The sequence below is a fragment of the Schistocerca cancellata genome, chromosome 4, assembly GCF_023864275.1.
Source record: "Schistocerca cancellata isolate TAMUIC-IGC-003103 chromosome 4, iqSchCanc2.1, whole genome shotgun sequence".
NCBI classification, from domain to species: Eukaryota; Metazoa; Arthropoda; class Insecta; order Orthoptera; family Acrididae; genus Schistocerca; species Schistocerca cancellata.
The window spans coordinates 617599656-617623991 of NC_064629.1; the positions used below are offsets into that span (position 1 = coordinate 617599656).

The window sequence follows — 24336 nt, forward strand, 5'->3', positions numbered from 1 at the left end:
CTGACCTGAATCCTATAGAACACCTTTGAGATGTTTTGGAACGCCGACTTCGTGTCAGGCCTCACTGACCGACATCAATACCTCAGTGCAGCACTTTGCGAAGAATGGGCTGTCATTCCCCAAGAAACCTTCCAGCACCTGACTGAATGTATGCCTGTGAGAGTGGAAGCTGTCATCAAGGCCAAGGGTGGGCCAACACCATATTGAATTCCAACATTACCAATGGAGGGTGCCACAAACTTTAAAGTTGTTTTCAGCCAGGTGACTGAATACTCTTGATAGCATAGTGTATATGTAGTTTCATTCAGTATACTGAGGCAGATTTCCCCTTCCTCTTACTTTGCTCAGTGTAGCTTGTCAAGTGTGTACCTGTGCCATGTAGATGGCTGTAAGGAGTGTTTGTTTAGTGTTGTATTTTATTGGATCACTAAGAAAATTAAAGGGTACAAGAAGAGTGAACATCAATGCCAACGAGACCTTCTTTCAAAGAGCGCCAATGGGGCCAGTCTTTAAAATCTTCATCCTACATAAAAGTCACTATAATCAGCACATGCTTTTCCTTCATTAGACTGCAAAGAGATAGGGCTTAACCTAGTATATTGAGGCACAGACTGGCAAATATGCATTTGCTGGTACTGTATGTCTGCACTTCCTGGCAAAATACTCATGTGGTAAACTTTTTACATCAACGGGCTACATCTGAATTGTGCCTTACCAGATCACCATGTATCAGTGACATCTTGTGAAGAAGTGAGCGGGGGAGGAGGGAATGGGGGAGACTTAAAATACACACGCACGCACACACACGCGCGCGCGCGCGCGCGCACGCGCACGCGCACGCACACACACACACACACACACACACACACACACACACACACACACACACACACAAGAGAGAGAGAGAGAGAGAGAGAGAGAGAGAGAGAGAGAGAGAGAGAGAGAGAGAGAGAGGGGGGGGGGGAAGGGGGGGAGGTAGGAGAGAAGGAGAGGGGGAGTGTGTGGGAGGGTGGGGAGGGGGAGGGAGAGGGAGCTACTACTGTTCATAAAAATAATTTCAGTTAAATTTCTTCTAACCTCAGATATTTAACACAGTCTTACCTGACATTATAAGCACAGTGATGTAAATGGTCAGACATATTTCCTGAGTTTGTGTGAACCCAGCCCTCAATAGGGCTGAATGCAGTACTGAATACCCATTTCTGAAATTAATAAAGAAAAAATACCACTATTCAGTAAATACTTACACATATAGGTTTTTTGCACACATTACAGATGCTACTAACTATAAAGAAACAATACACTGAAAGGTAACAAAGCATATACCATAAAGTTTGAGAAACCAAACAGAAGTAGAATATTTTTCCAACTGATGTCTATAATTTTCCCTTGGTTCACAAGAATTATTAATAAAAAAGGTGAGTTACAGTAATTAACTTCTTTTTCATGTTCCTAGCCATTTCCTAGCCCATTCTCTATACAAAAATTGCTTTCCTTTATTCATTCTGTTGTTTTCTATCATCATAGTAATATGAGGGCTTTTTGCTTTTCAACCTGTGATAGTGCCGGAAATTAAATCACATGTGAGTATCAGAATGGGTATATAAACAGAAAACGGAGATACCAGTTTTTCTGCACTCTTTGCAAAAAACTCTGCTAACTTTTGATAGAAATATTATCATAGTGCCTGGCATGTCCTCATTTGATGTGAAATGTCATATGCTCAATTACATCTTTATCTCAGTAAAAAGGTGGAAGCCACATATCAAATACAGACTGTAAAGAAGGTAATCCACCACATCCCATTCCATTCACTGAAGTATTATTAGTTACTTAGTTGATGCTGTAGCACGTATTCAAATACTGTTATGGTACTTTTATTTGTTTTCAATGGATGCATGTAGTCTTAGGAACAACTCAGTATACAGTTACTTCATACAGTTGTCAATGGAATTACATTCTTTGGCTTACACAAATAAGGAACTACAGGACACTGTACCAATGTGGTTTGACAGACACAAAGGTGCTCGTCTTTTACAGATGGGGTATTAAAGCTAGAACACCACAAAGACATATGTCCCAGTCACCAATACAATATGCCCACCAATGGCTGATACTGACCACGACTCAGAGGTGCTACAGATTGTAGTGAACCATCATCAACAGGTGCATGTGTGGCATGTCATGTGGGTCAAGCCATTTGCAGCAACGAAGCCAGACAGGCAGTATGATTCAATCTAGTGCAGTCTGCTTTTGAGCTACTACCAATCATGCCACTCTGCTTATTGGACTTCGTCTGCATTGTACTTAGACTTTCTTGTTCTCGTTATTGTCTTTCATTTAGTGTTCTGCTCTGAATTACATCTACACATCAAGGGCTGACAGAAAAACTATGATGGCTATTTATAAATGAGTCTATGTTTATCAACTTTGATAAGGTGACAGATTTGCTGCAGTATGGTTTTCACTTCCAAAACTGTCTTCTGCCTACCAGTGTTTTGACACCATTTCTATGCACTCAACAGTTGTGGTTGTTTGTATGCAAACCTAAATTTATACAGACAGATTTATAGTAGAAACATATCCCAATGTGTCAACCACTTTCAACCCATCAACATGTACAAAAAAACAGCAGTTTCTTTTCAGTTGCCACTTTATAGTGAACACTATGTTGGGATATGAGTTCATATTTCGCACAAACTGTTATTTGTGTCTTTAGTGCAGCCAAAATGCAATTGCGTATCTATATAGCGAAAGGTAAATAAAACAGCAGACTTCCATATAGCTGATTTCAATACTTCCTTTCAATTAACAGTATTATTATTATTATTATTATTATTATTATTCTTAGTAGTAGTAGTAGTAGTAGTAGTAGTAGTAGTAGTAGTAGTAGTAATTGTTGTTGTTGTTGTTGTTGTTATCAGTGTCGTCACCATCAGTAGTTTGATGCAATTCTCCAACGTTGTGTATTCTGTGCTATTATCTTCATATTTACATAAATATTGCAACCAACAGCCACCTTAACCTGTTTCCTTTAGATAAACCTTGGCTTCCCTCTACAATTTTTACCCCTCACACTTCCCTCCATAATAAAATTTGCTATTCTTTGATGTCTCAGGATGTATTCTATCAACTGATTCTGTCTTTTACTCAAGTTGTGTCCTAAAGTTCTTTTTCTCCCCAATCTGAATCTGTGCCTCTTCATTAGTTATTAAATCTACCCATACTACATGCAGTATTCTTCTGTAACACAACATTTGTAAAATGTCTGTTCTCTTCTGATCTACACAGCTTGTCACCCATATTTCACTTACATAATCCACCAACCCAATTATGGGACCTAACATTCTGAGCCATACAAAATCAGTTTTTTCCCCCCTGTTGAGAACATCCTTCTGAATAATTCCCGACCTAAGATCCAAATGGGGGACTCTTTCTGCTCTGTAATATTTTCCTCGAGAAGATGTCATCATCATTACAGCAAGCTCCATGCCATCAGGAAATATTTAACAGCTATATTTTCCCTAGTTTTCAGCTTCTTGCAGTACCAACATAGCAGAGTAATGTTGCTTCATGTCAAAAGGCCATGTCAGTTACTCATCCAGACTGTTGTTCCTGCTACTACTGAATATGCTACTGGCCCTCTTCATGAGCTGTATGTCAGCTAGACCTCTCCACAGATACCTCTCCAATGTGGTTGCACCTATGGTGTGGCTATCTGTATTGTTGAGTCATGCAAGCCATCCCACCGTGTTAAGGCCCATGGTCCATGGTTCAAGGAGGGTTTAATTAGTACACGCACTTTCTGTTTTTTGAGAAGTCACTTAAAGATGTCTTGAGAACAGCCTGCTTGCTTAATTTCTGTTTGAAGTTTTCTCTGTTTTACAACTGATACAAATGGTGATCCTATCAACAATTTCTTGACTCTGTCCTTGCTTAACATTTTGGCTGCTAATCCCATCAACTGACAGGATGTGAAAATTTTGGTAAACTGATAATCCTGCCATTTGGCAAGATATGATTTCTCCAAATTTTAAATATGAAATCACCTATGCAGATGAAATCATCAGTCTTCACTCTGTAGTTTCTAAAACAGATGATAAATGGCAGAAATGCTGTGCCTAAAGAAGCTGGTAAATTGCGTTTGTTGTATGCAAACAAGCTGGTGGAGAATGGTAGTTGTTCATTCAGTATATAAAGAAATGAATGATGAAGTTTCATGTTTTCTTACCAACAACAAAATTCTGTGTGAATTGGAGGAAGGTTTTATAGAAAATTACAGAGAGAATGACAATACCAATGATTCAAATGATCTTGATGTTAAGCAAAGAACTGCGCCAAACTTAAAATGACTATTTCTCCTTTTCATTTCGTAAAACATTTGTTGAAACACTTGTTCGTATTACTTTCTGATGTCTCTTCATTTCTGAACTGTGATACAGTTTCTTTAAAAATTTGTCGAAGGATCAGAAAATACAGAAAGTAATTCCACGATGAACGTAGAACCACAAAACATCAGTTCTGACAATCTTGAAAGGAGGATAAGACAATGGAATGCACAACAAAAAATTATACTGATTCTAAAGAAAGATGGACTGATACAGACTCCTTAATGAATATAGACATATTTAGTGCAGGTGACAGTGTCAGATATGTGTGAACTGGATATAGATAGTTCTGTTAATAATTTTTTTTCCATGTTTAATGGACAAGAGCAGACTAATCTTTATTCTAGACAGGAGATAAGGAAACTAACTGTGCAAGCCAGTTCACTTCTTCATGTATGATATCTGGTTGGGACCCTCCAATTGGGGTTGGGAATCTTGGCTATAATTTTCCAGGCCAGCATCAGCCAAAACCCCCTTAAGTAAGATCAGTGAAACCAAGGTTCTTGTCTCTCTTGTAATTACTGCCCAAATTTATTCAGCAGAAACAGATTCCTCCAGATCATGTCAAACTTTCACCTGAATGATAATTCAATGGAAAACAAGCAAGGTGAACCAGGATATGACCTACTACAAAAGGTATATCCTCTAGTTGAAACTATTTATTTAGTGTTTCAGCATGTGTATCTGCCCACCAAAACATATCAGTCAATGAGGGTGTGTGTAAATATAGGGCAGAATTTATTTCAAGCAGCACTTGCCATAAAATCAGGCAAATATCACAAGAAATTATGCATGGTGTCAGTCAGATTTTGGTTATATATGGAGTTTTGACATTTTTTGTGGCCAAAGTAATGTTGCAGCTGACACTGTGAAAACACTACTTGACACCTAATTGGGTAAGGGGCATATATTATTTACCAACAAAGCCCTACTCTCGTGAGAGAGCGGGGAGTAGACAGGTCTTATTGGAACTATAAGAATAGGAAGAGATTGCTTTAGACTTTGAAATCATCTGGCGTACAAAGACAGGAACAGATGTACCAGCGGAATAGGAATCTTATAGCAGTATGCTGGAAAGACAAAAGATATGTATTCATGCTAACTACTAGGCACTGAGTGGAAATAGTAAGTTATGAAAACAGAAGAGGTAAACCAAAATATAAAAACAGTTGGGGTTGATCTGTATGATCACAAGGCATTGTTTGGGGGCTTCTGAGCACAGAATAGCGAAATGGTGCAGGAAAATTGCATTACAGCAAAGCATTTCCTGGAGGGAAAAAGGAAGTCCACCTTCACCAGATAAAATCAGAACTCAGAGGATGTGCAAAGTATGTTCAGACAAAGGCTGCAAGAACATACTCTACATGCCAGAGCAGTTGATACAAAATCACCATGTGCAAAGGTCCTTGTTTCACAGTGTATCACAAAAGAAAAAATACTATGTGAAAAAAATTTAACAACTTATAATTATGATTTTAAGATGTAAGTTTTCAATTATTTAATGTATAATAGTAGAATATTATAACCAGAATGGCAATCAAAAATTATCTTCACTTTGATAAACATTTATATATTTTGCAAAACCTAATATTCATTAGAAAATACAAAAAAAAACTAAATGTTCAAAGAAACTGGACATATGTTAGAAGAAGTAGTTCCAGCCTTTCATAAAAGGTTAGCATCACAGTTAAATGTTTGCTAGTCTTCTTAATAAGAAATATTAGAAACGACAAAAATGGTCAGCATTCTAAGAAGTGGCAAGATTTATGTGGATGGCAGTCAAAGTGTTAATGTGGCATGTTTCCAACATAAAGACAATATGGGCATAAAGATGTGGAACAAAAACTTTTATTTATTTTTGTTACTTTTCTGTCTGTTATGTAGGTTTATCACTTGGTCACAATACAGTTATTGCAGTGTAGTGAACACTTTCTCTCTCTCTCTCAGACAGGGGTCAGGGGGTCAGGGGTGGAGGGTGAGAGGGGGATAGAAGTTTGGAAGAAAGTAATAGAAGTTCTAAGTTTGGTCTTATTGATAAAACCCTCAAACATTTTTACATTTCAATATTATTCACATTGTTCTCTACTTGTAATTTACTTCTTTACTTTCCAACGTTCATCAGTAGCAATAGTTTTAACATTAAACTTGAACAAGGAATACTAACACCTCACTTACTTCAGTAAATAGAAAAGCAGGTTACACGTCCCAATGTTTACAATCCACAACAGACTACTTGTAAGGTGCATTTGAAACATTCAGTGAAAAATATCGAAAACAAAAAACATATAAGATATGAAAAATATACAGTTTTGCCTACAGAGTAATCTCCATTGCTGTTAAAAATTGTCAGTAAAGGCATTATTTGGAATCAGTCAAAGCATTGGTGTCAAACTCTGTCAACATCTGTCAAATTGTGATGCAGACAGTTGTGAACCTTGCTGGCACTCTACACTACACCAGTGATCATGGCTTGGGGGGAAAATGGATTTCTGACACACATGTCAATAAATCTACAGGAGTGAATTTGTGTCACATGAATTTGGAACAGCTATTCCACTTACTCAAATCTCTGAATGATGCTGATAACAATGTCCTCATTAATCCACAGTTTGTCATTTCAGTCTTATTAACAGTCACTAATTTTGTGCCAGCATCTTTTAACACATAAATCATATTGTCATTTCTCTTCTTGACAACTGACTAAAATGTGGAGCATGCCAACAATTTCCTTTCTGCCCTGAAAACATTCAGACCAGACAAACATGAATTCTGATGTTGGCTTCTGTTTCATGCATTTGCACCAACATTGCATGCCATTTCTGCAATTTTAATAAAAGTATGTTTATGCATTGCTCCATTACACTGCGACAATTCTTCACCCTTACTACATTTTACTGGCTGCAACAGACAAATCTGCTTCACATTTGTGTGTTCAGCATTACATGAGGCTTTGACACAACTCTTCATGCACATTTACATGCATTTTGAAAACATATATTGGTTCAGTCATCGAACCATTTACACATATGAACTGTAACTCACCACAATTTACAAAACACACACAAAATGCTATAAAAGGCCAAAACTACAACAAACAACATTTATGTCTAGTACCATTTAGTGTAACATGTAGTTTCACTGACAACTGCCATTTCTGTAAGTAGCTGGAAGTATAAAGTTAACAGTACCTAATTTGTACCAAATCAATGCAAAAACTCCATAATGACAAGTTTTTGAAAGTTTATCGGTGCTCAAATCCACTCTGAATGAGACTGACTAAAATTTTAAGTTTTATTTGACTTTATACTAATGAGTGTCATTATGAAAAAACAGAATTAATATTCACATAAATAATTACATTTTACAAAAGACAGAATTTTCATAGTAACTTTTCATTAGAGTTTAAGACCTATTGATGGCCAAGACTTACCTGAAATCACTTTCTCTGAACTCTGGAGTGATTTTTTTTAAAAAAAGACAAGAAACCCAGAGCATGACCTGAACTAAGATGCCTCTAGTTACAGGCAGAGACCTTAGCATGAGGTTTGTCAGTTTTCTCCTAATAATTTAAAAGTGAGTGACAGAAGTAAAATGGCTTTGAAATTCCTGTTTCCATATCTGAACAATGGAATGATAAGACCCCTTGGTCAATCTTCGAAGAATTTCTCACACTTTTCAGATGGCAGAAAATACTTTATTCATTCATTTAACAGCAGTGGGAATGAAGTTTCTTACGACAACATCATTGTACAAAATTTTCTCCACCTGTTTGTCACTTAACACAGAATTAAAATTTTAGATAACATTTCACTGATATTGATCATTAGTTATCACACATAGGGGTTCTTTTCCTTCCTCTCTTTAGTTTAGTCTTTCAGCATTGCTCTATCTTTGGACTATCATTAATATTTTTTTACCATATTTACCATACAAAACATAGTGTTTTAATTTATAGTCATTCAGTTACAGATAATGTGTTCTGTATATTCAATCTAATGTTCAGTGAATAATCTGATTCACACAGATACTGTCTCAGCAATCCACTAAGCTCTGAGTCCATGTCAGTTTGAGTATTTGTGTCCATTATCAGTGGTGTCCACTGACATTTCATTCTTCCTCTTCCAGTTACCCAAACAACACTATACACCTACACTTTGCCAGACAGGCAACAACAGAATAAAGTTGATTACATACTTCGTAATCAGAGGTGGAAGAGTGCTGTCTAGTCAACTACAACAGGACCTGGAGCTAATTTTGGATCAGATCATGAGCTCTTAATTGCAGAATTCTGGTTGAAACTGACAAAAGTAGCCAGAGCTATTCCATCTTAAAGATACAACCTTCTGATTATCCAGTAGAAGCCAAAAACACATTTAATGTATTAGAGTTAGAAGACACAACAGAAAAATACATTCCAAACATAAAGAATATCAAGAATGCCAAATGGTTACTGGATGAGGCATTGCAAATTGCAGATGAAAGAAAAAAAGCAAAAATCAAAATGGATGGATCAGTAACTTTTAAATTAAATACAAAGTTTCAGAAATTAGCCAGAAAAGACAAGAATATTTTCTTAAATGAATAGTGCTATGAGGTTGAAGAGGGTAGGAGAATGAGGAAGACAAAGGATCTTTACAAGAAAACTAAAGACATCAAAGGTGGAGATGCTGAGTTGCAGATAGGTACAACAAAAAGACCATCTCATTTGTGACAGTCTTTTTGTTGGGCCTATCTGTGACTCAGCATCGCCGCTATATGGTGAGTATCAACTTAATTTGTTATAATGCTGTTACATTCCATCCTGGATTTTCCACTGTTTGAAAGACATCAAAGGAAAATGCCAGGCAAAAATTGGAATGATAAAAGACAGAAATAGTAAAGATCTAACAGAAGCAGAGGACATTAAAGAAAGAAGGGCATAATACGTAGAAGACCTATATAAGAAAGAATTAGATGATGATGATGGAGTCAATGTGATTTTAGAAGCAGAGCAAGGTGTTTTAGAGATTGAGGTCAAGTCAAATGGGCCCTATGAAGTACTGTTAAAAACAAGGCTAGTGTACTTGGAATTCCTGCAGAAGTGTTCAAACTCATTGGAAAGAATGCAGTGAAAGTGTTGCATTCAATATGTCAGAAAATATGCAGAACCCAACAGTGGCCAAAATACTGGAAAATCTCAGTATTCATCCTGATTCCAAATAAGGGAATTTCTAAAGAATGTTCAAATCACTGAACAATTGCACTCCTCTCTCATGCTAGCAAAGTCATGCTTAAAATCTTACAAAATAGACTTCACCAGTATATAGACTGAGAACTACCTGAAGAACAAGCTGGATTTTGTAAAGGAGGAGGGTTCCGAGATCCAATTGCTAACATACAATGGATTATGGAGAAGGCAAGATAATTCCAGAAAGGTGTGTATCTCTGCTTTATTGATTATGTTAAAGTCTCTGACTATGTTGACCGCAACAAATTATGGGAAGTACTAAAAAAACATGGGAGTACCAGATCACCTCATTTACCTCAAGTGGCATTTATACTCTAACCAAGAAACCATGGTGAGAACCATATATGGGGCAACTAAAAGGGTCAAGATTCAAAAAGGAGTACAGCAAGACTGCAGTATGTGGAGCACATTATGAGGAATGTCAGGTTAGATGAAGAAGAAATCAGAATTAAAATAGCTGGGATAAATAGAACCTTACATAAGCAGATGATGCCATACTAATGGCATAAAATGAAGAACTGTTACAAACCCTCTTACTGAAGGTGAAAGTTGAGAATAAAAAGGCTGGTCTAATGTCAAATATCATGAAAATGAAAATTATGGCAACTACACATATCACTTCATGGCAAATACAAAGAGCAACAATGGAGGTAGTTTCTATGTTCAATTATCTCTGCTCCCAGATTTCTGCTGATGGTGATGCAGCCACGAAACCAATAGACGTTTCTTACTTGGCAGAAAGGCAATGTCCAACCTTGTCAATGTTTTGAGGAGTAGAGAAATAAATTTAACAACAAAGATCTATATAATATTTGTTTTGGTCTTTTCAGTTGTGTGATGTATGGATGTGAGACCTGGACCATAAGGAAGGCTGAATGGTGTAGAATAGACACCTCTGAATTGTGCTGTTGGAGGAAGCTCCTTAACATTCCATGGACTTCAAAGAGAATGAATAGGTCAGTATTACAGCAAATAAAACCAAAGTGCTCCTTGGAAGGTCTGATTCTGAAACAAAAACTCACTTAGCTTGGGCACATTATGAAAAGACATGATTCACTGGAAAAGAAGTTAACGCTGGGGCATACTGAAGGCACAAAGAGAAGGGGGGAGGGGGGCAAAGGATGAGATGGACAGACGACATCACATAAGTAATGGATTTCAACATGGGAAGTCTGCGAGAGGAAGCAAGATCATGGAGGGTCGGAATTGGCTAAACGAATATATATATATATATATATATATATTGGTTGTTTCGGGGAAGGAGACCAGACAGCGAGGTCATCAGTCTCATCGGATTAGGGAAGGACGGGGATGGAAATCGGCCGTGCCCTTTCAAAGGAACCATCCCGACATTTGCCTGGAGCGATTTAGGGAAATCACGGAAAACCTAAATCAGGATGGCCGGACGCGGGATTGAACCGTCGTCCTCCCGAATGCGAGTCCAGTGTCTAACCACTGCGCCACCTCGCTCGGTATATATATATATATATATATATATATATATATATATATATATATATAGAGAGAGAGAGAGAGAGAGAGAGAGAGAGAGAGAGAGAGAGAGAGAGAAAGGGGGGGGGATGCATCCTATATGTGTTTTCTGTTTTCTTTAAAGTGTATCCTTATGTTTTCTTTAAAGTGTATCCATGTACATGCATATGTCATATGATGTGCATGCCCAGAATGTAATCTTATCTAGCCGTGAGTAAAGCTGATGTGTTCTAAATATGTATCTTCGCAGAAAAATATTGCAACCATAATAAACTTTCCACCAAGCCTCCTTAGAAACTTTATCATCACAATTTTATGTCAACACGTTAGATAACAAGTACAGATATGTCATCAATATAATAAACTCTTCCAGAACAAAACACTTTTGGGAAGTTACCAACTGTGCACAGGCAGGGTGACGACTCCAGCGAGTGACCAAACGATGTAAATTGCCCTGAAGATGACCCCATCGTGGGTTGAAACCAGTTGGCGGCAAAATAAATAATGTGATTGTGACTGTCATTTTGAATAACTGATTATAAGTAAATTAATCGCTGTTTATCTCCATACAACTATGTTGTTAAAAACTTTTGGGAAGTCTTAACAAGTGCATTTCAGTGCTCATTTCTTACAGCAGTGGAAGATGTTAGCATACTTGTACAGAAAGCTATCTTTTAACTGGATGGCAGCTGGTGAAGCAAACTGAAATGACAAATGACTTCCAACTTTTTGACAAGGGCAATTAAGCCCAGTAGATGCTTGCAACATGTTTATCAAGATTACGTGAGTGCTGGATGTCACAAAAACATCAATGTCTGACATGATTGTGGAAAACAAGGCTAATGAGGAAGATCATAACCAAAAAGTACTAGTACACAAAAACTAATCCTTAGTGACAAAGGTCTTTGTGAATACAGAGAAAGCATGCTGCACAACATTACATGTGTTTCATACAAACAGAATGGGACTTCAAGCAGAAGTCAATGAACTGAAAACTGATTCTGAATCAGATAGCATGTACTTCAGAGAACATCATATTCCATGGGAACAGGTACAGATACGAATGGTGGGCTCCATGTGGTTCCCAAGTCGAGCAGTGACCATAAACCATAAAATGATCAAATATGCAGCAACCAGTCGCAAAATCATGTTTTATTTATTCACTTTTGCAAATCGATTTCAACTGATTAACAGCCATCATTTGATGTTTACCCTCTGCTTAAGACAGTATTACTACTCAGAGCACATATTGGTTGATAGCACCGATGACGGCTGTTAATCAGTTGAAATCGATTTGCAAAAGTGAATAAATAAAACATGATTTTGCGACTGGTTGCTGCATATTTGGTAATTTTAGATACAGATATATTCTCTTTATCTCTTTTTCCAGTACACCCTGCGTATGAGAGAACCCTAATTTATTCGGGAGAAAACAATCCTCTCAAACAGGCTGAACTTTTTAAAATTATTGCTGTGAAGAGATATTTTAATGTGAAGTTAGCTAAATAAAAATTTTAGTAATAGCATTTGCTGTTTTAACTCCAGAAATTTTGAAAGTACACTAACTTTTCTTTTTTAAGGGGGAGGGGTATGTTTGAGGACTTTAATGTAGACTTGAGTATTCTCTGACAAAGATGAAGGGAAGAGCACATCTCCAAGTCCTCACTTGATTTGTTTTGCACAGTAATTTTCCCAACAATACTATACGTAAGTAGCAGTGTAGTGCCGAAATCTCATTAGTAGATAAGACCATTATGAAAGGTTACTAATAATCGGGTTATGGGGTACTGATCTTAGCAGTTGAAGATTTTAAGACAAATGCTTTTCAACAGAAAATGCTATATATGCTTTCACTGATCAAATGTTAAATGCTCTGAATTATCGAACGTCACCCATTGGGATATTTTGTGATCTCTCAAATGCTTTTGGCTTGTGAATCATGAAATTATTCTAGATAAGCATACGTATTGGGGTATGAGTGGTGCAGTGCATGAATGGTTCATATTTAACTGGAAGAATGCAGTAGGTTGAAATTAATGATACAGATAGTCTGCAATAATCAGCAGAGTAGTCAAACTGGGGAGGTATCAAGAATGGTGTCCCACAGGATTTTTTCTTGGGTCCCTTATTGTTTTTAAAATACATTAATGACTTGCCACTCTATATTCATGAAGATGCAAAGCTAGTTCTTCTTGCTGATGATCCAAGTATAGTACTCACACCCAATAAACAAGAATTAGCTGAGGAAATTGTAAAAAATGTCTTTCAGAAAATTATTAAGCAGTACACTGCAAATGGGCTCTCAATAAATTTTGAGAAAACACAGTATATACAATTCTGTACAGTACACGGCATAACACCATTGATAAAAAATAGACTTTGAATAGAAGTCTGCCGCTAAGGCAGAACATTCAAAATTTCTGGGTGTGTGCACTGATGAGAAATTGAATTGGAAGAAACACTAACAGTTTCACCCACTTATGATATTAGGATTATGGCAAATTTTGGTGATAAACATATCAGTAAATTAGCCTCCTATGCCTATTTTCATTCACTGTTTTCATATGGCATCATATTTTGGGGTAATTAATCATTAAGAGAAAAATTATTCATCACACAAAAGTGTGTAATCAGAATAATAGCTGGAGACCACCCAAGATCACCTTGCAGACATTTATTTAAGGAACTAGAGATATTCACAGTATGTGCACAATACATATAGTCTGGGTTAAACCTGACTTTGGCACAGAAAAGGGTGAATTATGCTGCAACAAAAATGTTTGGTCATTTGCCAAATAGCATTAAATGTTTCACAAATAGCCTAGCTGCATTTAAAAGCTAATTAAAAGAATTTCTGAATTACAACTCCTTCCACTCAATACATGAATTTTTATATATGAATGAGTAAGTGAAAAGAAAATCATGTAAAGAAGGCTTATGTTAAACTGACATTTTCCATGTCATTACGAAATGTCATATTCATGATCCGTGAAACAAGTATTAATGTAATGTAATCGAATCAAGAAACTTGTTGCAACCTTGTGATATGGATTAATGACTGGAAGAGAATAACTTTAGCAGACAAGTCATCCCTTACTTTTGTACCCACAAGTCACATTCCACTCACCCTACAGTTCCTTTAAATGGCTGAATTGCAACAGTGTTTATGTGAATAAGGATGTCATGTAAAATTCCTGCGCAATTAGTGAAAGTAGTGGTGCAGCATACAACACGATGTACTCGTATCCTCAAGGAGACATATTCACATTCCTGCCCAATCTATATAAACCAAGTTTTTCGTAATTTTCATATATCACTGTAGTGAATGCCATGATGGTTTCTTCAAAGTGTCCACTGCTGATTCCTTCCATCTCCCTCCCACATAATTGTGCAATGTAGGCTGGTTGTACCCCTCCAATGACTGCTGCATCACTGGAACAACACACTAACTGTCCTTCCTTCCCTTCTTGTGCACATAAATCTTTATAGTAATTCATTCTAGGAGTGTGTGCACAGGAATTCATTACTATTTTTATTTGTCTGAAATCATTTAAGGAATGCACAGAAAACTTTAATCATTAAGGCTAGACCAGAATGTGAATATCACCTCTTTCTAATATGAGTACATTGTATTACACACTGCAATAACCTGCTCATCTATTTGCAGAATTTCACAGTGATTAAGTGCTTCCTGCAGTGCATACATTTCCCTCAATGAGACCACTATCTTTCAGGCAACTCATTCTCAGTTCTGATTGTCAAGTGGATAGTGAGCAGAGAATTGGACAAACTTTCTGCTTCTTCACTGGTAATGGAGTGAAATGGCTCATTGTGTGACAAATGACACAAGACACTGAAATTTCATGCATATGTACAACAGTCAGAGGTGTCCACTGCATATTAATTATGTTCATTTTCATATTATCCATTTTTCAGATGGGAGGTAGTGGTTCCTGTAATTTATGGGTAACAATTATTTACATTTAACCACTTTAATAGCATTTATAATTTTCTTCTGCATGGGTGTATACAGCGTGCTTCGCAGGAAGTATTGCAAGATGAGGATGTTTAATGACTGTGCTTTCCACAATTATGTAGGGCATGTGATTTCTAAATTAGTTACAATGATGTGATCACATATATTACTGGTGATGTGCTTGAGAATGGACTATGCACAAAACCAGTAGTGTGAAAAATAAAAAAAATAATACACAGTCTGGTGGGAAAATGTTGTTCTTCAATATAATTAAACTATGTATTTCAAGAGACAATATTTTCTTCATAAGATTGTTGACAGTTTGTGGAAGATTTTGTATAAAATGAATATCCACAGTCCAAAGTGTTTTTTTTTTATTTTATTTAATTGAACACCACAAACTGAGTGTCAGCAACCTGATGATGACAGAATTCACTCTTGAAATGCAAGGATAAATTTTATCTGTACTATCATAGTGGCCAAATGCAAATAATTATTGCTTAATTATCTTCATCCATATGCAACAATCATTTCTATAATTACCTATGGTTATGAAATTACATCACATACAATATTCCAACAATAAATGAGAACAGTCTTAAAATAGTGCATCACCACTGGCACTAACACTACAGAAACTCAAGAATGTTTAACTACTGTAAATATTAAGAGTGTGAACTTCTGCTGGAAATAAATCATGTGGCACATACAGAAGAACTGGTATTTTCAACAAAAACTTCATTTTAATATTATATGTTAAATTAGGTCTCAAACTATATATAACTGAATTATTACCACTTTGCTGGTCACCCAAGAAACTCTTCCATTGACTAAAATTTTGTTCCACTGCTGCAAAATGATGCCTCTTTCTTTCAGACGAGAGAAACATACACTTCTCAGGCGACGACAGGTCTTTGAGAGATTGCACAGGCTGTTGGACAAAAATTGGCATATGACAGACTGACCAATATACATGTTCTCGAAGCTTATTCTATCTTCTTCCTTTATAATACTACCATAGTGTCATCAAAATGTATTCAATTTCAGACTAACCTCTGTTACCAATTTTGATTTTTTTTAAGTTTTGTTAATTTCTGACCAGCTTTAAACAGTCAGAAGACAAATACATTTTTCAGATGGTTAAAAATACTTTTTGCTCATTTAAATACAAATGAGAATATTTTAAAGAAATTTACTTTTAAATAAATATTTTCTTAATTACTCTGTGTAATTATCTGTATGCTATGTGTGCATCTACAACCTCTAGGATAGCTTTGCACCCTATCTATATCCAGCTGATGCATGCAAGGCAGTTTACTCAACTTATTCTTACATGGTTACAACTCGCTGCTGTTCACCAGAATGAAAAATATATCATGTTTATATTGTTTTTCCTGCCATTTGTTTTTAATCCCATACTGTAGTAGATAGAAATGCTTTTCTTTTTCTTTTACTTCTATTGTAGATTCTGAAGATGTCTACTGTCTAGCTAAAATCGGTAATTCTGTTCAAAACAATTTGTGGTCAAGATAATAATACAAAAATTACATACATTTATGATAGCAGTCCAAATCGACGTTTTATGGGAAATTCAACTCAAATTATAATACCAGCAGAAGATTTCAACTTACCACCAGCTATAGATTGGGAGACTCAAGTGATTATGGCAGGTAGTAAGGAGAGGGAATTGTATGATATGTAGACTTCCTGTGTGTCTGTCTGGGTCACATAAGTTCTCCACAATATTTTGGCAAATACAATCAGTGCAGTCTTCAGTTAATTCATAATGACTGCTACTCGGCCCATGTCAGTGTCCTATATATGTTGACCATTATCACCTCCACAAATCTGTTCTGCTCCTATCACTACCTGTGCAACTGACCCAGTGGGTGGTGGTGGTGGTGACGGTGACCCCCAGCTTCTAACTGTGGTTTCCAATGTCCACAGTACTGTTGTGGGTTGTGCACCTCACTGTATGTCAATGCTTTGCTCTTCCTTGACACAGTACAGGGTTACACCCCTGACTCAGTTGTAGGATGCTGTCTTTCTTAATTAGATCATCTCACCCTAGACCCTAACTTCAAATGGCTCCTTTGATCTTGCAGTCCCAGAAGGAAGAACGTTGCTCAGGTATCTTGGTTTTGTTATAGTCTATAGTATGACCAGTTTTATACTACAGTCAGCCATGAGTGATTTGACAGTCTGGCATGACTCAGTGTGGTGTATATATTCATAGCACCTCTCTTCTAATTAGCAAATGCTTTTCCTATTGTATATCTTGTCACAATGGCCGTGGATTTGCCAGACCCTGGCTTGAGGAGGCTTAGGTCATCCATTACTGAACCTACCAATGTCAAGGTTAGGGGGTGGACTGAAATACACATTTGACACTGTGTTACTACAAGATTCTGCTTACTTTTCTGGAGGTATTTCCAACAAATAGGACACATGCTAGTGATTTGTAGTCCTCTTTATCTTTCTGTTGTTGTCTATGTATTAACTGTCTGAATGCATGCTGTATCTCCTTAACGCTGTACACATTTCTACAGAATATTGTCTCAGCTCAGTGAAACACTATCTTTGTGGCAGATTGATCACACCCTGTGAACAAGTGTGTATAAGAAATCTTCACGCTGGAAGTTGTGGTGACTGCTGGAAGCAGGCAGATACAGATCAGTGTGTGTGGGCTTTCTGTACACACTGTGTCCTAATTTGCCTCCTGGTTTCTGGTTCAGAAGGTCAAGAAATAGGAGCACATTAACACCATCCTGTTCTGCTTCCATGGTAAACTATCTGTATGCTGGGGTGAAGCAAGTTGAGGTGATGGAGAGATTTATCAAAGCTGTCCCATCCATGTAGGTAAATGAAAAATGTGTCATCCATGTACTGGTCGAAACACGTTGGTTTTCATTGGACTTGCTCCATGGCCTTCTTCTCAAAATCTTCTATGAACAAATTCGCCTCATCCAGTGACAGGGGACACCATATGGGGTGTTTCTGTTCATAATAATTTCCATTGAACAGAAAATAAGTTTAGATGAGCAGAGTCTCCTCAGATTGGTCTCAAATTTCTTGCTTATTAGTTCCATGGAGTGCTTTAGTCTTGTGAAGAGGGACACTATGTCAAAACTGATCAACAAGTCACTATTACTGAGAAAAAATTCTTGTACATTTTGTACAAAATGAATAGAATTTTGGATGTGATGTTGGCATTTTCCCACAGATGGACTCAGGAGACGTATCAGGTGTTTGGGCCAATACATATGTTGTTGCTGTGCTACTGCTAACTGCAGTCTGCACTGGGATGCCCTCTTTGTGGATGACAAGTACCATTCGAGAACCACCTAAGCGAATTATGATCAGCCTTACAGAGAGGACAACCAATGATCAGCAGCAATGCTGATGCCTGAGAAAGGACTGAACTTTGCCCCAACTCCAACATCGCTACCAATTGTGGAAATTATAAACAATGTGATACAAACCACCTGAAGGGCCACACCACTGAAGAGAAACATTTCAATGGAGAAAGAGCAGCCTTCTTTGAGTTACATGACTGCCCAGAATTGGTCATCATGACAGCCAACAAAGGGAACTTATGTGTTACACAAAATTTATGAACTTCTAGGTGATGCATTGTGAAGGAAAATGTAAGGCAATTTGAGAAGTAGTTTCAAGAGAAAAATTACTGCAGTTCCTTGCAATACCTTCAATGTGAAAACAGTCAAGAAACTTTGGCCACAAGCTGCTGCTTCACCAACACTATACGGGCTGTCAAAAATTCACAATGAGGCAATCCCACTGCAACCGATAAGAAACAATATAGAAGCAACTACATATGGATTGGCTGAACACCTGACTGCTCTCCTGAGACCATTTGTCAGAAAATGCCATCATCATATCAGAAATTCCAGTCATTTTGTACTACATCTACAAGAAATTTTTCTCAATGACAGTGACCTGTTGGTGAGTTTTGACATAGTGTCCCCCTTCACCAGCCTACCTCTAAAGGACTCCATGGAATTGTAAGCAGGAAATTCAACACCAATATGAATGAGACTCTGAGTTTGTGCTCATCTCAACTTACTTTCAGTTCAACAGAAATTATTATGAACAGATGGAGATCATCACCATGAGGTATCCTCTGTGGCTGGTTGTGGTGAATTTTTTCATAGATTTCGGGGAGAAGGTCCTCGAGTAAGCCCAACTAAAACCAACCTATTTCTACCATTATGTGGATGACATGTTTGTCGTTTGGTCGCTTGGATGGGGCAAATTTGGCTAATTTCTCCACCACCTCAACTTGTTTCACATCAACATTCAGTTCACCATGGAGGTGGAACAGGACAGTGTTGGCTCCCTCCTGTTTCTTGACATTCTGGTGGAAGAGAAACAAGATGGCAAATTGGACACAGTGAGCAAAGAAAGTTTACACAAATGAATCTGTACCTGCATCTCTCCAGCAGTCACCACAACTCCCACCAGCATGAAGGCCTCTTACACACATTTGTTCACATGGTGTGATCTACCAGCCACAAAGACAGCCTTCCAACTGAACCAAAGCTACTGAAGACAATATTCCAAAGGAATGTGTACAGTAATAAGCAGATAAGGAGTGTGTTCAGGAAAGTAATAGGTATACAACCATGCAATGAAAATGAGGAACGCAAATCAGTAGCATGCATCCAGTTTGTTGGTAACACCTACACAAAAGCAAACAGAATCTTCGAATGACAAAATGTCAAATATGTATTTCGCCCACCCCCTATCCTTGACAATAGCAAGTTCGGTAAAGGATGATCTAAGCCTCCATAAGACATGGGTCTACCAAATCTGCTGCCTATGCAGCAAGGCATACGTTGGGGAAAGTGTTTGCAAATTAGTAGGGAGGTGCCATGAACACAGACATCACACTGAATTACACCAGACTACCAAATCAGACATGGCTGACTGCAATATAAAACTGGCCATACTACAGGCTATAACAAAACTAAGATAGGCAATCTTCCTCCTCCTGTGAGTGTATCATCAAAATGTCCACTGAAATTAGGGTCCAAGACAATCTAATTAACAAAGATAATGGCCTACAACAGGGTCAGGTGTGGAACCCTGTACTGTATCTACAAAAAGCAAAGCATTCCCGCACAGTGAGGTCCACACCCTACGACAATACTGTGTACACTGGAGACCACAATTCACCATTTCACAGGTGGGCACCAGTACTCCCACCATCAGCACTCATTGCAGCAGCTGCACATATAACAATAGGAGCAAAGTGATGGAGGGAGTAATAGCCAACATATACAGGACACAGACATGGACAGAGCAGCAGTCATCAGGAATCATCTGAAGATGGCTGCAAGTCTTTCTGCCGAAATAATGTAAAGAACTTACAGTGTGAACCAGGTGGACACCCAAGAAATTTAACATTTAGAAATATTCTGAAAGACTATCTGATGGCATACATCATATGAAATTTTTCTAAATGCCTTATCCTAAAATTATCTTGAGCAGTTAATCACAGGAGTGATTCAAAAAGCTAATCTCTTCGATCTCCTGGTTAGCAACACTCCCAAAATTTTCAATTCAGTTAACATAGAAAAGGGAATCCGTGACCATACGATCATTACAACACCACTGAATACTGATTTAAATAGAAATGAAAAGAAAGGTAGAAAGATATATTGGCTTAGCAAGTGTGACAAGAAACAGATTTCAGATTATCTGAGCAGTCAACATGAACATGTCAGTTCCAGCACTGATAATTTTGAGCATCAATGGACGAAGTTCAAGAATACTGTACAATATTCCTTGGACTGATATCTGCAGTCCAAAGTCATGAGGGATGGAAAAGATCCCACTGTGATTAAACAAACATGTTGGAAAACTGCTCTGCAAGCAAAGAGAGCTTCATTGGTGATTTAAACATAGCCAAAGCCTCATGGACAAACAGAAACTGCACAAAGCCAAAAGTAGTATATGGAGAGCCGTGCATGCAGTGTATAACTTACTCAAAAACAAAATTCTATCAACCAATCTGACAGAAAATCCTACCAAGTTTTGGTCTTATGCTATGTCAGTAAATAGATCAACGCCATATGTCCAGACACTCTGTGACCATAATGGTACTGGAATGGAGGTTGACAGAAAGAATGTTGAAATACTAAATTCCTTTCTCCAAATCAGTTACACTGATGAAGATTGTATTGCGGCTCCTTCTTTAAATCATTGCACCATTGTCAAAATAGCATCTGTCAAAACAAGTGACCAAGGGATAGAGAACTGACTGAAATTGCTCAACAGAAGAAAGGTGACTAGACTTGATGAGATACCTCCACAACACTATGTAGAGTAAGCAAAAGAACTTGCTCCTCTTCTAGCAGCAGTGTACCATAAATCACCCAAAGAGAAACACATTTCTAGTGATTGGAAAAAAGCACAAGTCATTCCCATTTTCAAGAAAGGTCTTTAAACAGACACACCAAAGTATAGGCCTACATCACTAATGTCTATAGCTGTAGAATTTCCGAGCATGTTTTAAGCTAATGTACTATGACATTTCTAGAGATCAAAAATCTCTTCTGTAGGAATTAACACGGAACTGAAAACAATTATCGTGTGAAACCCAGCTTACTCCGTTCATCCACAAGACCAAAAAGGCAGTAGATTTCAATGCTGAGTTTGATGCTGTGTTCCTTGACTTCCAGAAAATATTCAGTACAGTTCCACACTGCTGCCTAATGAACAAAATACTAGTATATGGAACATCAGACCAGGTGTGTAATTAAATTGAAGAGTTCTTACCAAACAGAACACAGCACATTACTCTTAATTAGGAGATCTTTTCACACATAAAAGTAACTTCAAGCATACCCTATGGGAGTGTTACAGGACCATTACTTTTCTCAATATATTAGAATGACCTTGTGGATAACACCAGGCAACGGCCTTGCCACAGTGGATACATTGGTTCCCGTGAGATTACCGAAGTTAAGCGCTGTTGGGCATGGCCGGCACTTGGATGGGTGACCATCCAGCCGCCATGCACTGTTGCCATTTTTTGGGGTGCACTAAGCCTCATGATGCCAATTGAGGAGCTACTCGACCAAATAGTAGCGGCTTCAGTCAAAAATACCACCATAACGACCGGGAGAGTGGTGTGCTGATCCCACCCCCTTCTATCCGCATCCTCCTCTGAGGATGACATGGCGGTCGGATGGTCCCGGTAGGCCACTCGTGGCCTGAAGACGGAGTGCTTTTTGTGGATAACACCAGGAGTTTGATGAGGCTTTTTGCAAACACTGTTGGATACTGAGAAGTTTAATGCTAGGAAATTGTAGTGAAATGCAGGAAGAACTGCAGGGGGTCAATGCTTAGTGCAGGGATTGGCAGTTGATACTGAATAAACAAACATAATGTAATTAGCATAAATAAGTAGAAAGGTCTACTACTGTACAATTACACAATTGGGAACACTCACTAGAAGCAGTGACATCTATTAAATATTTCAGTATGCATAGAGAGTTATGTAAAGTGCAACAATGACATGAAATTAATCACAAGTAAGGCAGATGCCAGACTGAGATTCCTCCAGAAGTGCAGTCCACCCAAGTGATTCCTAATGTCAGAAGATCTTCTGGATGAATGCAAGAAATTACACTGTGTCAAAGATATATGACACACACAACCCAAGAAGTAGTAGGGTTTGTGCTCTCTCGCTCTCTCTCTCTCTCTCTCTCTCTCTCTCTCTCTCTCTCTCTCTAAGGGAAGAATGATTATTGTGACTAGTATTGTGACCACTTTTTTGATCACATTAGCACATGAAGAAATTCTGTGCCCTCAGAAGAGAAATGTGCTTATGTGGTGGCAAAAATAGGAGGGAAGTGATTTGGTGTGCAAGCAATTCTATGTGCATGTGATATGATTATATACTGGTGTAGGCATTTTGTATAAATTGGTGTACAACTGAAAACCTGCCCACTGTACACCCATGACTTAATAATTCATGTGATTGGTGCCATTAAACGTAGCTTTACATCATTTTGTACTACTTCCTCCACGTCTTACTCACAATGGCTCGAGCAATAAAGCTTCCAAAATTAGTTGTGGAATAAAAGGATACATTAGCTACAAGTGCAGCAGATTTTTAATTACATTATTATGAGAAACTAGTTCGTGGGAAATTATGGCAGACTGCCGCTACAAGAAGGGATATTTCTGAAAAATTCTCATTGGATGTTTGTTGGTAGATGTCCTAGAATACCCAAAGCTTCACCCATCCTTTGAGACATTGGAAATGGAATTTCCTGGAGAATGACTGTAGAAGTTTCAAACCACACAAAAACACGAATTGACTGGAACCTTGCTGTGGAAGAACAGACTTTCCTATGGCCAGAAGCATGCAGCAGCCTAACATGGAAAATCCAATCACAGTATGTTTCTGTGTTTATTTGTTTGATGAATGCACAAAGTGGCAAGGAGAGCAAGCCACAAATGTGTAGCACCACACTCCACCAGATGGCAAATGTACAACTGATGAACCCATAAATGTAAGCCATGGAAAAAAGAGGGGCTGGAGAACAATTTGGAAGACAGTTCAGTTCGGTTGGAGCCTGGTAGAACGACATTTGGCACACACAGTTCTGTTCCACTGGAGTCTTGGACGAGGACTGGAGCACTGGTGACTGCTACTATGAGATGATAATCACCAGATGTCAGTGACAGTGGCCATCACATCCTGACCACCTGAGACATGAGGAAACAGTCCCACATGGGCCACAATGGTTGCCACGAGTGAGTTGTCTGCACCAGACTGGGATTATGTACTCTGGCTAGTGTGTCATTCTCCATTTTGAGAGATACTAATCCTTTGTTTTCCTCAAGCCTCATCCCACATTAGATAAGAACTTAATTACATACAACACATACATCTAGTGTCTAACTGCCCAGAAGTTGATAAATACTTATCGTGTTCAACCTGTCATTCAACTGGAAAGGTTTTGCCATGTTGTTTACCTCTTGTGCAATGGTCCAGTATATGCAGTCACCAACATTAATATGTCATTGCTTGACAAGCCATATTTTTGTATCACATTCTTATTAGCCCTCTTTCTGAATTATATGCACACTGTACCCAGTTTTAATTGGCTTATAGTAAAAAGTCTGGCATCACACTCAATGAGTTAATTGAAGCCTTCAGCATTATCTAACCCTAACAGTTTAACTATTCTAAAATTAAAGTACAATGTGTATTTTTA

At 37.9% G+C, this 24336-nt stretch overlaps 1 protein-coding gene across 2 annotated transcripts in view; it reads right to left on the reverse strand.

The window, feature by feature from the left end:
- LOC126183711 (F-box only protein 30-like) overlaps positions 1–24336 on the reverse strand; it is an 81433-nt gene that overhangs the window by 26081 nt on the left and 31016 nt on the right. For both annotated transcript variants that reach the window (XM_049925898.1, XM_049925897.1), the window contains exons 6-7: positions 15878–16013; positions 1102–1202 (exon numbers count right to left, since the gene is read on the reverse strand). In XM_049925898.1, the coding sequence (XP_049781855.1) occupies positions 1102–1202; positions 15878–16013 (237 nt within the window). The remainder of the gene's footprint in view (positions 1–1101; positions 1203–15877; positions 16014–24336) is intronic.